This window comes from Nesoenas mayeri (genome assembly GCF_963082525.1).
Source record: "Nesoenas mayeri genome assembly, contig: SCAFFOLD_41, whole genome shotgun sequence".
Classification (NCBI taxonomy): Eukaryota; Metazoa; Chordata; class Aves; order Columbiformes; family Columbidae; genus Nesoenas; species Nesoenas mayeri.
In genome coordinates, this window is record NW_027659957.1 from 214,183 (window position 1) to 228,960 (window position 14,778).

Here is a 14,778-nt window from a genome sequence, read left to right on the forward strand (position 1 = left end):
CAAAAAGTGGCCAAAAGAGGCAAAAACGTTCACATTTGGGAGCAAAACTGTTGGTAAAGGTGAAAATATCCCATATTTGGGAACACAGCGCCTCCATTAGAGGAAAAAATGGGCAAAAGTACCTGAGTATATCAGGTAAAAAGAGCCAGAAAAAACAAAGCACCACTAGATTTTGATTAAAACTGGCCAAAAAGGGGTATAACATCCTCAGATTTGGGGTGAAATTGGACCAAAAAGTCAAGGTATGCCCAGATTTGGGTAAAAAATGGCCAAAAGTGGCCCAAACACCCCCAGATTTGGGCAGAAACTGGACTGCAAAGCCAAAGAACTCCCAGATCTAGGCAGAAACAACCCCAAAGGGCACAAATATGCCCAGATTGAGCTCAAAACTGGCCCAAAGGGCCAAAGCAATCCCAGCTTTGATTTGAAACGGGCCCAAAGGCTCAAAGCGTGCCCTGGGATGGGGCCGTGTGGCACGAGGCTGGGGGGCAGGGAGGGCCCCACAGGGACTCAGTGCTGGTTTCTGCCCCTGTGCCACCACTCCCAGCCCCCACTTGCCCACAACTTGCCCCTGAAGCAGCCGCAGCCCCTCTCCCCTCCCTGCGGGGCGTCTGCCCCCTGCCCACACCCTGGTGCTGCCTGGCTCGCCCTGGCCGGCCCAGCCCGGCTGCTCTCCCGGCCCCAGCCCCAGCCCTGGCCCCACTGCTGCCCTGCTGAGCTGCTCGGGGCTGGGTGCTGCCCCTGCCCGCCCACCTGCTCCCTGCGCTCGGCTGGAGCAGCCTGGGCCTCCCAGGCTGGCAGGGACACCAGCAGGTGGAGGAGGGTGAGGACCATGGCCCCCACGCTCGCACCATGATGCTGCTGCTGCTGCTGCCGAGACACAGCACAGCACGTCACCGTGGGGCTGTGACCTCATAGTCACATTGGAATCACCACATCTGCACACGACTGCATGGCCTTGTTCTACACGAGCATGGGAGGAACAGGAGTGGAGAAGGGTGCACCTATTTGGGAGGCAGCGCTGCCTATGGGAGTGCACAGGCTCTCACTTCTTGCTTCCCAGAAATCAATCAATCAATCAATCAATCAATACCAAAAGCTCCATATTAAGAGTAAATTAAAAAAAAAAAAAAAAGCCATCTTCAAGGGTCTTTCCTTGTAACTGTTTCTGTCAGGCAGCTCTCTAGGAAGAAACTAGCTTTACCTGCTAGTTTTACCACAGCTTCAATGCCTTTAAAGCCACCACTTCTTACCTCTGCTGCTCCCACACAGCCTCACAGCCCAGCAAAATCATAGTGCAGGCAGAAACCTTCACCATACAAAGAGGGAGAGTCAGGAATACGTTACTCTCAAAAAACAGACACTGTCAACCACGCTTGCTCTTGCTTACCAAATTCAGACAGTGTAAGAAAACAACAAGGAAGCGAGATTCTTATTTAATGGACCCCATTATATCGACCATTCAACATCAAGTCCAAACAGAGTCTGAACCTCCAAATAAGAGATATCATCTTAAAATTTCTAGGAAAATGAAGGGCTTTGAAGTGGCAACACCATAAAATGTTCATAAAAGCACCACCATGCAATTCTGCACCCCTGATCACAGACCACCTGCCCTGGTACCTAAGGCAGTGATGTTCTCAGCTGATTCGCAGCCACTGACATCTGGAAAACAGCACAAAGTCTCATGTTTTTTAGTGCCAAACATGTAGTTTGGAATTGAAACAGGCAAGAAAACCATCTACAGTCAGTGTGGTTTCATTCGAGGCCATCAGGAATAGTTGAGTTCACATTCACCAGGAACCACAGCAGGTCCCACCCGTCCCTGCAGACCCCAACACCGCTCCTGCGCAGGGTCCCGAGGAGGAGGAAGCACAGAACAAGAAACCTCCCTTCCAAAGAAGGCCCACAGCCGCTCTTCCAACAAGCTGCATAAGCAGCAGCTGAGAACAACCTCTGCTGTAGGTGCACCCGGCTCTGCCGTCTGCTCAAGGAGACCAGCTCCTAAATGATCCCCAGCCCTACAGACACAGATCTGCCCCAGGGCAGGGATGAGGAAACACCAGAGTGCACGGACACCTGGTCATTTAGTTGAAGCTGCTGGGGAGAAGGACAGAGGACTAGAGAGAGACAAATGAGACGAGAGAGAAGACAGAGGAGCTGAGATAGAAAGAAACACACAGGGAAAAGGATGGAGAGATGGAGGGATCAAGGCAAAAAGGGACAAGGAGCTGTGATGAGACAGGGAGGAAGAAACAGCAGGGCTGATGAGCAGGACAGAGGGATGGGGAGGGGGGAGGAGGAGAAGCAGGAAGGGGGTAGAGAAAGGCACAGAGGGGGATGTACAGATGGAGAGACAAACAGAAAGGCAGGGAACAGAACAAAGGGACTGAGAAACAAAGCAACGTTCAGATCAAAATGAAGAGACTGGAGAGGGAAAACATGCAGCAATGAGCTGGAGGAAGAGGAAAAGAGGGCTGAGGAGCAGGAAAGAGGATGAGAAGACAAAGAAAAGGCAGAGCCAGCTGGACAGGGGAGATACAGCGAGAAGGGATGGGGCCGGGAACAGGCAAGGAAGACAGAAAGACAAACAGGACAGAAGGACATCAAGAAGGAAAAGGGCAGTAGTCTGGACAGAGATGGAGAAAGAAGCAGCAAGGAAAGGGCAGACAGACAGAAAGACAGAGAGGGAGCAGGAGAGAGAAAGAACAATAAGGGTTGGGGCAGGATAGAGATTGGGAAAAAATCCTGGGGTGGGCAGCAAGAGGGAGAGGGAGTAAAAAAGAAGAGGGGCAGGAATAGGCACAGGGAGCAGGACAGAGGGATACAGTGAGAAATGATGGGGCACGGAGCGGGACAGAGCAACAGACAAGAATGACGACAAAGAGAAACCAGGGATGGTGAGAACACAGAGGGGTGGAGACGGAGAGGGAGATACGAGAAACCCTGCACAGAGATTCAGAAGGGTGGGGGAATAGGTGAGGAAGCAGCAGAGGAACAGAGGGAGAAGAGATGAAGAAGAAGGACACAGCAGGGAAGAGGAGGGAGCGGGGAGGGACTGGGACACAAAACAGGGTGAAATGTCCCCAAGGACCCAGGACTCACCGCACTTCCTGCTCTCTGCACTGCCAGGCAAGCTGTGGAGTTCAGGCACTTCTGTCTGTGAGAAATGCAGTTGTGATTCGTGCTGAGATGTTTGATGTTTACAGATACAACCAAATGAGGCTCGGGCTCTGAACCTGCAAAAAGGAAAAGGTGGGTAAGTTCTATGTAAAAAGTTCTGAAACTTGTTTATGAGGTTATATTGATAGAGGGAGCTCACATTTTCAGGGTTAAACAACCACATAATAAGGGCCTACTAACGAACTAACACTTGAAGCCACATCATGAGTATCTAGTTTAGAGCTGTATGTAACCAGTTGTGTTAAGAAAAACCAGAACCTCATCGAATGCCGAGATCAGAAGTTCTACAGCACCAGCTGTAACCTTGAGGAGACAAGACAGCCAAGAGTTACAGCAAAAGGGGGGCCAGTCTGGTTTCGGTCGACTTGGCAGCTTGGGAGACCCATAGAGACCATAGACCCCATAGTGACCTATAGAGACCATAGAGACCACAGAGACCAGAGAGCTCATAGTGACCCATAGAGACCCATAGAGACCACAGAGACCATACAGTCCCATAGAGACCACAGAGACCATAGAGACCCATAAAGACCACAGAGACCATAGAGTCCCATAGAGACCAATAGAGACCCATAGAGACCACAGAGACCCATAGAGACCCATAGAGACTACAGAAACCATAGAGTCCCATAGAGACCCATAAAGACCACAGAGACCATAGTCCCATAGAGACCATAGAGACCCCTCCTCAAAGCCACCAAGTGACACTGTGCAGGCGCAACAGGGGCGGGTCAAGGAGGAGACTATGGAAATGGTTCTCTGAGACTCATTTGAATGAGAAGCAGGAAAGGTTATGGATATGTACAGGCGTTCCTGGGGTCATTATGAATATGTAACACCTTACTGTATTTAAGCACACCTCTTGTTGTTTAAAGGTGTGCGTCTTGGGCGGAGCGAATCCCCCGCACACCCAGCGCTGTTTTGCTTATGCTCTAATGAACACGTGTTTAAGGAATACAATTAAGGAATTGGATTAAACGTTTTTTATCCATAGAAAAAGCCTAAGTTATTTATTTCATTCCTTTACAACAAGTGATTGAATCTGCTATAGAAAAGTTCAACCCCCTCCTGTACAGTAAAGGATAAAAGAAAGTATGGATTTTTGTTGCAACTAATCCATAATGCAAGTACCAATTAAAAATACATTAGCAGTGGGTTCCTTCAAATATTCGCTGTGAAGGCAGTTCCTGGCACGATTATATCAGCGTTCTTACTATTTTACAGGAGAAACACAGGGCACGGCTGATTTTGCCCACGTGCAGCACAATGATCACACGAGTGCGGTGAACCGGGTGAAAGGCCCTAGAGAAGGAAAATCAGGCTCTGTGTGCAGAGCCAAAACAGAAACCCTTTTCAAACTGGTTAATTTTAAAAAGCTACAATGGGTATAAAGCAGAAAAAAGAGCAGTGAATGTGCATAATGACACAATTAGATGGTTTTTCAGTTCCATGATGTGCTCTTTTTAGTAAAAAGTGTCTGCTGGAGTGGATATCCTGGACACGAATAGGCAGGTTCCTGGTGCTGTGCCCATGGTGATTCATCCACTGTGGCCGTGGGTGTCAGGCCTTGATACAACAGACACAAAACCTTGGGAGGGAGGTGATCACAGTAAAACACTTAAAGATAATGAGCTAGCACACTTGATTTAGTCTTTATTTAAAAATACACATGGCTGCTGTCTTTTTCCAGTTTAGCTAGGATGGGCTCCAATATCTCTATTCATTCTAACTACAACACGTGACAAAAATTAAGAGGGGAAAGCTTTGTTTTTACAACAGTAAGAACAGTCTAAATCATAATCTGGGAAACAGATGAAGGGGTGTAGCAGATGAGGCACAGACTCTCTTTAAGATGCAGAGAGACATTTAATACAAACATCGCATACCTCTGTCCCTGATGTACCAATCCCGTATCAATCCCTCTGTCCCTGATGTACCAACCCCATATCAATCCCTCTGTCCTTCATGTACCAACCCCGTATCAATCCCTCTGTCCCCGATGTACCAACTCCGTATCAATCCCTCTGTCCTTCATGTACCAATCCCGTATCAATCCCTCTGTCCCTGATGGTTCATGTCCCACACAGTCTTTGCTGATTGTTGTTCCACCAGTGCTTGTTCTCACACTGTGACTCTTGTAGTTTCTCACGGGCCTGATGTCACAACCCTGCCACATGTCCCCTTCTTTGTTTAACAATTGCAGCCATAGCAGCGTGTAACTGCACAGCCATTGCACCATTAAAGCTTTTTTCAACCATTAGTTGTGCACAAGAGAAGACACATGGTACACAATAAATAAGTACAGACTCCACATACAAACATTCTAAGCAGCGGGTTAAAGGGCCGTGTTTTGCAATTTTTGTGGCACCCATAACTGTTACAGAATCGCTACTTAATATTCCCTGCATAGTGTTTAACACAGAATAATGAGCTCCCAGTCAACTAAGAATTCTCATTCTCTGTTCTCCAAGTCAGGATCTATATTAATATATTACTGAGCTGTTGGTTTAAGACGGTGTAAAAACTCCGTGGGAGACTCCTCACGATCCTGTTTAATCTCAGAAGGTTTTGGTGTATTTACAGCTTTAGGCCCAGCGTGTCTAATCCCGTATAAAATGCACAGTCCATACCAATGCAGCCTGTCCCCCGCTATAAAGATATCAGGATCCCACCCTGGACTGACCGAGGGACAATTTTGATCTCATGTTCTCTGTGTATTCTACACCAATAGCTGTTCTTCAACAAACCTTTTACTGGTTTCCATTTCTTTCCCTGATTATCCTTTTTCAAAACAAATGGATCTGAAGGGGATAAAGACAATGCATATGTAACATTACGTATTGTGTAATATGCCTTATGTAATAGGCAACATATGATTTAAAATGTCTATCTTACTATATATTACATGTAGCACATTACTATACTACAGATCTCAAAGTATACCCACCTAGACCTGTGAAGCATATTAATATTATTTACAGTGGCCGCCATTAATTACAATATTCAATCAGATTCTCCCTGGTTGGCGCCCTGTTGAACAGCAAACGATCCTTTTCCAATGTCAGAAAACACAGCCTGGGGGGGATTTCTCCTGTATCCTCCTACCGATTGTCCACTACCTACTTCACAATCACAATAACAGACAATTGGTGAACCCTAAGTACTGGACTATAAAATCCCCCAAGACACAAGTTACAACAACAACAAACCACTAAAGACACAAACAATTATACAATTGCTAAGACACAAACAGCAAAATCACTCAAGGTACCTTTATCAAATTACTGTTCCCTTATTTTTCTCTTTAATTTATTGTTTTCTCGGTTTTCTCTTTAATTTTTTATTTCTTTCTTTTTTTAAGTTTCCCAGTTTACCAAAATGCGCAGACGCGAATGCGCAGACCCAGCGCGCTGGTGTCGCCCACGTCTCGCGCAGGCAGCGTGCCAACCCAACCAGACAATGAAAGTGCCTTATCTCATTGATGGGGTTTTACCCACATCCTGAGCTGGTCCGAGGAGCTGTGGTCCCTTCCAGGAATTCCCCGGTGCCGGCACAAGGTCCCAGAGATCCTGGGATCCACGGGAGGTCAGGCAGATTATCCATCCTCGTCGCCAGAAATGATACCGAAAAGTCGTCAAACAGACTCTTTAACACTGTTTTGAAAGTGTTAAAAAGCAGGCACTTTTATCACAGCGCGCTGGGGGATCGCTCCTCTAATCGAGCGTGCGTTCCGCTTTCCTCTGGTTTTACAGATCGTGGAATTCCTCAAACAGCAAAACATGCCAACCAATGTTACAGACGTCTCGTGCTCTTTCACCAGCGCGTGCAGCAGCAACAAGAAATCTGGAATGAGCGTCTACAGAAACACGTACTTATTTACCCAATTCAGAACAATGCGTTACATCCGCTGGCCGTACTTCATTGGCAGTGACCCCTCCTGGATTAACACCCTCTGTGGATGGCACGGGCGCCAACTGTTGCCAATCAGGGCAACGGGTTAGAGATGTCACAGCTCAGTACAAATGCCCACGGTCCTCACCTGCTCTTTGGTACTTGCGGAGGGTCACGTCGCTGTGCCCCAGGGCACTGGCCTGCATGGCCCTGCCCGGCAGCGGGAGCTGCTGGAGCTGCCGGCTGGTTCTGCAGCTTTAGGGTCACCCGCAGCAGCCCGCTCTCCTCAGCTCTGCACACCCAGCCAGTTGCGCCGCCCAGGCAAAGTCAGCTTCACCCTCTACCCTACACCTCACCTGCAAACAGCCAACTCTTCAGCTGACAACCGTCCAAAACCCACCGACAAATCCTCCAAATCTCAGTCTTTCGCTTTCAACTGCTGCCTCTAGTGCATCTCACAGACAAGCCTCCAAAATCCCCTCATCCTGCAATAATGCTCCAGCACTCATCGCCTGCGGGAACAACCGTCACAATACCATGCAAACACCAGCCAGTTCTGGCACGGAAATATCGCTTTCTCCTCAAGATTTCACCTACACCAATTGCTGACAAACACACCTGTCCTCACCAAAGCCAAACGCTGCAACAACCAGCGACAACTCAAATGTGCATGTGCGGCGAAAAACTGCAGGTGTGAGCTAACGCAGAGCTGGGCTTGACAGCTGCACAGTGTGCACCCTGTGGCTTAACGTGGCCAGTCACTGCCATTCTGCCTTCTCCCTGGGACAAGCGCATGAGCACAGGCTGCTTCAAGGCACGATGCGAACGGTTTGGATCTCCGGGTCTCTGAGGGCAAGAGCGATAAATGTGATCTGTGTGTGGCGCAGGAACTTCCCGTCCACTTGCTCCTCCATTCAGTCAGGTGCTGCAAGAGAGGGACAGAGAAAGAAACAGTTGGACCGGATTAACAACCTCGTCATCCCTGTCCCCAAACCTGCAGGCGTCCTAGGAGGCCTGATCTAAGTTTGGCTCTTCTCCCGCTCTTTGCTGGAATACTTCACTGCACAAATTTCTGTCATGAACACTCTCTTAACCAGTCTGATGTGTTCATAGCTGCCAGCCCAGCGTCCATTCCTCAAGGTACCTCAGCATTTCCCTTTGAAACCAGACCTGAGTGCCATCCCGTCCTGAGCTCCCTCAGCATTGCCCCCTGCAGCCTCCCCGACGCCATCTCCTCCCCGAGGTCCCTCAGCCTTTCCCGCCAAAGCCTCCCCGATGTCACCCCCTCCCTGAGGTCTCTCAGCCTTTCCCGCCAAAGCCTCCCCGATGTCACCCCCTCCCTGAGATCCCTCAGCCTTTCCCGCCAAAGACTCCCCGATGTCACCCTCTCCCTGAGGTCTCTCAGCTTTTCCCGCCAAAGCCTCCCCGATGTCACCCCCTCCCTGAGATCCCTCAGCCTTTCCCGCCAAAGACTCCCCGATGTCACCCCCTCCCTGAGGTCCCTCAGCCTTTCCCGCCCAAGCTCCTGCCGCGCCGTCCCGCCCTCAGGCTCCTCCGCCGCTCCCCCCGTTCCCGGCCCCTCCCTGCGGCAGCGCCGCCTCCGCCCCTCGCGCCCCCTGGCATCGCCCCGGCGCCGCCCCCTCCCGCTCGCCTTCCTCCCTCTGCCCTGTGGCACCACGGGCTCCCCCCTCCGCCCCACGGCCCCGCCCGAGCCCCGCGCAGCGCTCAGCCCGGGGCTCCCTTCCCTCACAGCCGCCCGCGTGTTTCCCCCTCGCCCCTTGCTCGGCCCGGCCCGGGGTCGCGCTGTTGCGGCTGCCTGCCCCTCGCCTTCCTCCTGCCCAAACCAGCCCGTCCCTCCCCCTCCAGCCTCCCCCTTCAGCCGGGACCGGGGCGGCCCTGTCCGGTCTCCCCGGTGTCTGTCCGCCCGCCCCTAACTCACCGCCGGCCCCACTGCTCCTCGCGCGCTCCTCCCGCCGCCGCACCGGCGGCACGCACTCCTCCGCCCCCGCACTTACGCAGCGTGGCCCCTCCCATCTGGCGCAGGAGTCAATCCCGTCCGCGCCCGCCACCGGGCCCCGCCCCCCCTCCCGGCCCGGAGCCGCCGGCGGCCGCAGAGCGGCGCTGTCCGCCCGCAGCGCGGCCCCGGCCCCGGTGGGGCAGCGGCAGCGGGGCCGGGAGCGCTCGGGCTGCACCTGCCCGGGACGGCCCAGGACCGAGGGCTCCGCCGCTGCAGCCCGTTTCGTGCCGCTTGCACCCCCGGCTTACACGGCTGCAGCCTTCCTGCTGCTTTAGCTCACGCAGCTTTCTTCCTTCTACCTGCACAGCAGTTCACACTCACAAACGTTCCGTGCTCGTTGTCATAAGAATATCTGCAGAAGAATCTACAAACATTACAAAGATAGACCACGGACCACAGCTTCCTGAGCTTTTGGGTTAAATTTCCTGTAGATCTCCATGTTTCAGTAAAACAGACACCACCAGTAGAGCTGCTACCTCTGCCGTCTTTGGTCAGAAAGAAGTGACAATACCAGAGAACACATGGGCAGCCGGTGCTTTGACCAGTGAAGGTGGGATCTACAAAAGTCTGATTAAACCAAACAGCCTGAGGGCTTTATCAAGCTGCAGATCTGCCAGGCATGCTGAAATGCCTGAAATTTACTCCTGCAATATTCCACAATGGAACAGCCCTTCATCTCAAATCTCATCTCAAAGTTCCAAACCAGTACATTAAAAGCTGTCACTAGGTATTAGAAGACCACTGCAAGATCGTATTGCTTTTTGAGTTCAATAAGAATTTTTCAATAAATCAAAACCCAAGCAGTTTCTGCAGTCTGTTGCTCATCCTCCTGTTCATTCCTTAGCACTGCAGCAATCGGTTTTTATACAACGTATCAAGAGAGGCGTATGAAAAACCCCAAACAAAACTTCTTGTGTCTAGTAGAGTATCTAGGATGCTGTATCTAGGATGCTGTATCTGGGATGCTGTATCGGGCATGCCGAATCTGGGATGCAGTATCTGGGATGCACCCGACCAGGTGCCTTTGTGTGAACATGAAACAGCCGTCTATACAGAGCTCCCGTGCATCTGTCCGCGTGAGAAATGCAGGACTGGGCAACGTCATGCAACACGCGGAACCTTGCCAACAAACGGCGCAGCTGTGCACTCACTCCAGCTTAAGCACGAACGGAGCCTGCATCAAGACACACGCATGTGGACAGACAATCGTTTGTAGACACACGTGCTTTCACGCACACGGTCATCCAAATAGAGGGACGTATCTGCACGTACCCTCCAAAAGAATATTCTCGTGCAGCCACGTATGCGTGATGCAGTACGCCAACTATCAACGCACACCTGTTTACCCTCAAGCATGTCAGCATGCTTCGCGTACGTCTTTCTGTGCGTACATGGGAGTGGGCGCGCTTGCGGATGTGTGCATGTGTGTGGCCAGGTGTTTGCTTAAGCATCAGTGTGTGAAAAGGTAGGTGCTTTTCTCTAGCTGCGTTCGCGCGCACGAGGTGGTGGGTGCACCTACCTGGGAGCTTGTGGAAAGGTTTCTGCTTGGTTTTTGGGTGGGGAATCGTATGTGTACACGTGGACAAACAGAAGGCGTAGCAACCAGGTTCCAGCGCCGAAAACGCAAGTTTTCCGATGCGCTCTCTTTCTCTCCCTATACCGAGTCGTGTAGAGAAACCGCTAAGACTGTGATCGGCAAGTAAGCTACCACGAAGCGTGCCGTACGGAGAAAATACCAGCCAACAGATCCTCGGTCCACACATTGGTTCTGATACGTGCTTGAACGCAAATACGTTCGTTCTGCTGTGGCATAAAAGACGGCCGTCAGAATATGTTATTGAGCGCACCGGTGCAATTGCTTGGTTCTACAATCAGTCCTGGTGTGCGGGGCTTTCAGAACTGACTCTGTGGAGTCGTCTGCGGAAATGCCGCTGTTGGAACATGCACACTCGATTGTTAACCAAAATATAGGCAGACGTGTTTTACCACGTCGTTCAGCATGCAGAGAGCTACATCTGTTCCGAAGAGACAACGTAAGCGCGTGTGCACGCACGGAAGAAAAATCCAACCAGGTGCCTTTGTGTGAACGTGAAACAGCCGCCTATACACTCGCAGACACGGGAACGTGCTTCAATGCATTCACACAGCCACCAGCTTTTGAGCACAGGCTCTGCTGGTTTTCGCACTTTTCAGGCACAATCCCGAAAGCCGCGCACTATGCAGTTCATTCGCTAAATGTTGTCTAGGGAAGCATTTCTCCGGTCGATCTACCGCTCAGCTTTCTTCTCGTGTTACTGAGAAATGTCAGCGCAGGGAATCCATCTCTGTCGAGCACACGTCAATCCGTCTTCGTTTTTCCTTTGTTGACTCTGCCTAGATGATTTCCCTGGTCTCTCTTCACCGGAACAGTCATGGCTGTGCTGTGTTACACACAGGCACAGCCAACGCACACCAAGTGTCAAGAGACACATTCCGCTGAGCTCAACACTAGCACAGATGCACATGTGCGACGAAATCAGCATACAAGCTTGTGGAGAGAAAGACATGGACTCACACGTGTGGGGAGCGATGGATAGCTACAGCAGGCGCTAGGAACACAGACTGACTTCCAGGCACACTGTCCCCACACCAAAAGGGACCGCTCTGCAGGTATCCTAGACGTTGATTATCGAACCAGCCACACTGACCTGCGCCAGACTCCCAGACACTTACAGGCAAGACACAATCTCTCCGACAAGCACACAAGTGTTCGCTCTCAGCTGTAGATCAGGGACAAGCTTGCGCAGGGACGCCCTGTTGCTCTTTCACGTTAAGGCATGATCTGTTTCGCTTCTCTTGTAGATCGGCTGCTGAGCGCCTTTCCTCCGGCCACTGTGAAGCATTTGCCATGGGTGAGAAGTAGCTCGGAGCAGCATTCAGTTCTGCCTACAACTGTCTTTGCTCCTTTACTAGCAGAGCTCCCGTGCATCTGTCCGCGTGAGAAATGCAGGACTGGGCAACGTCGTGCAACACGCAGAACCTTGCCAACAAACGGCGCAGCTGTGCACTCACTCCAGCTTAAGCACGAATGGAGCCTGCATCAAGGCACACGCACGTGGACAGACAGTCCTTTGTAGACACACGTGCTTTCATGCACACGGTCGTCCAAGTACAGGGACGTATCTGCACGTACCCTCCAAAAGAATATTCTCGTGCAGCCACGTATGCGTGATGCAGTACGCCAACCATCAACGCACACCTGTTTACCCTCAAGCATGTCAGCACGTTTCACATATGTCTTTCTGTGCATACATGGGAGTGGGCGCGCTTGCGGATGTGTGCATGTGTGTGGCCAGGCGTTTGCTTAAGCATCATGGTGTGAAAAGGCAGGTGCTTTTCTCTAGCTGCGTTTGTGCGCGCGATGTGGTGGGTGCACCTACCTGGGAGCTTGTGGAAAGGTTTCTGCTTGGTTTTCAGGGCGGAATTGTGTGTGTTCACGTGGACACGTCCCGCCCTGTGGCGAACCTTGGGTACTGCAGCGCACGGCCAGTGGGAAGAGACGCTGTTTGACCCACAAGGTTCGCAGTCAGGTCTCTGCGTGTCAGTGTTGTCCCCTCGATGGGGGTCAGGTCCCCATTTGTGTGAAAACAACATCCCTCCCTCGATGGCTCCTTAGAAGGGTTAATCCCAATCCTCGTTTTTTTTGGCAGCGGTGGATCTGTGACCTTGCGGGAAGCCCAGGCTGCTGCACAGAGCTCGTCGGGAGCGGGAGCTGCGGAGGAAGGGCCTCGACGAGCCACAGCTGCGGCAGATGGACGAGGCGCGCTGCCCGGGGGCCGCGTCAGGCGGAGCCGAAGTGACCCGCGGCGGCAACGAGCGGGAGCCACTCGGAGCTGGAGCGACCGTTGGCCGGGCTGTCCGCGGGGAGGTGAGCGCGGGGAGCCCGGCCTCTCTCTCCCTCGGGGATCAAACCTGCGCCCGTTCGTGCCCTTCCCGGGGGCAGCGGCGAGGCGGGGTCCCCCAGCTCTCCCGGGGCAGCCCCGTTGCGAGGGGGCACGGGCGAGGCGGCAGCGCCTCCTTGGTACTGGGGGACAGAGGGGAGAGAGACCTGCCGGCCGGAGCTACGGGGTGCGCGGCCCCTCGGGCAGGGTGCTCCCGGTCTCTTGGCCGCAGGCTGGGGCTGGCAGACGGGTTCAGGCACTTTGGCCTGCTTTTTTGCCAGCGTCGCCTTCTCGGTGCCATGAAGAAAATCCTGCGCGGTTGATTCCGCTCGCTGCTCAGGAGATTCCGCGTCTGGGGCTGTGGACTGAGGAAGAACGTTTGCGAGTTGGAGGACGCTACAAGATATTCCCCGCGGAAGCCGGAGAAGAGGCAAATTGGCTGCCAGTGGAGCTGTGTTCCGTGCAGTCTTCAGTTTAGGACGTTCAGTTTGTCCTTCCAGAAAAGGAGCAGTCATTGGTAGGCCTGGGAGAGGCTTTTAAGTGCGTGATCAGCATTGAAGCCAGATTGTACTCGACGTTGCTGCTGTCGGTCTTGGCTTTCAGTGGTTTCCCCACGGCTGCCTGGTTTTTGGGAGCTCGGAGGGGGCATTTTTTCTTCCCCAAGGAGAGGCTGTGCTTAAAAAAGAATTTGTTTCCTCAGAGAAGTGCAAGTCCGTGTGTGTAAGCCAGCCAAAATCCCCAGCCTAGTCAAGTTCCGAGTGTGCGTCTGTCAGACGGCCGCTTGACGTTGCCAAGTTCCCAGCTGTGCAGTTGTACTGGCGAAGGGCAATGCAGGACGGAAGGGTTTTTTCTGCTGCGGGGACCCACCCGCCCCCCTTTTCAGCGGAAAGCAGAGGAGCGCGGTTTATTGTTCCCTTTGCAATGTGGCTGCTGGCACGGGAGGGCTGGAGGGGCGGAGCGCTGGTTGGCTGCCTAGGCACGTCAGTCGCCACTCTGTCCGCCTATCAGGTTGCCAGAGGGGCGGGCATTGAGGTCTCCGTACTGCGCATGCCTGAATCGCGAGCGCTGCTAGGCGGAGAAAATGATGATTGGCGTGCCACCAGCAGCCAATGATGTTGCCGAAGAGGCGGGCGTTGTGGTCTCCCTACTGCGCATGCCTCAATGGCGAGCGCTGCTAGGCGGCGAGAGAGATGATTGACGTGTCCTAGGCAGCCAACCGGGACTCGGCAAGGGGCGGGTGCTGCGGTCTCCCTACTGTGCATGCCCAAAGCACGAGCGCCTCGCGGGAACGGAGCGGCGAAAGAGGCGGCAGGTGAGTGCGGCCGCGGCGGGGGTGACCGTGCCGGTGGAATGGGGGGGGGGCGGGATTTGGCGGCGCGGCGCGGAGGCGTTCGTTTTTGGTTCCCCCCGCCGAGCTGGCGAAGCTGGTGGGAGGTGTGTGACCCTGCGGGCAGGTGCGCTGAAGGCTGGCGGTCTGGAGCTGTGTCTCCCTCCGGCGCAGCGCCCGTGCCCGGTCTGGCGGTCCCTCTGGGAGCGGCACAGCCCCCGTTAGTCAGGGGGACGTTGAAAAGCAGAGCTGGTGGCATGGCGAGTGGGGCGCCGCTTCGGCGGGAGCTCGGGGCGAGACGCGGCGAGTTCTGTGTCCTGTGGGCGCGGCTTTCGCGCCGCGGCTGTCTGTATGCTAGATGCCCTAAGTCCTAAGAAGATGTATCTTTTAGGATTCATTCTACAAGTCAGAGAGAGGAGCCGAATATGTGCTGAATTTTA

The 14,778-nt window shown here is 53.0% G+C and overlaps 1 protein-coding gene across 1 annotated transcript in view; it reads left to right on the forward strand.

Moving 5' to 3' along the window:
- Nucleotides 1-12,491: 12,491 nt before the first annotated feature.
- The window catches only part of LOC308052607 (adhesion G-protein coupled receptor V1-like), a gene marked incomplete at its 5' end in the record, with an annotated part of 36,705 nt that continues 34,418 nt past the window's right edge, over nt 12,492-14,778 (forward strand). The window contains 3 exon segments of the mRNA XM_080364668.1: nt 12,492-12,496; nt 12,812-12,998; nt 14,084-14,192. Of these exon segments, the coding sequence (XP_080220794.1) occupies nt 12,492-12,496; nt 12,812-12,998; nt 14,084-14,192 (301 nt within the window).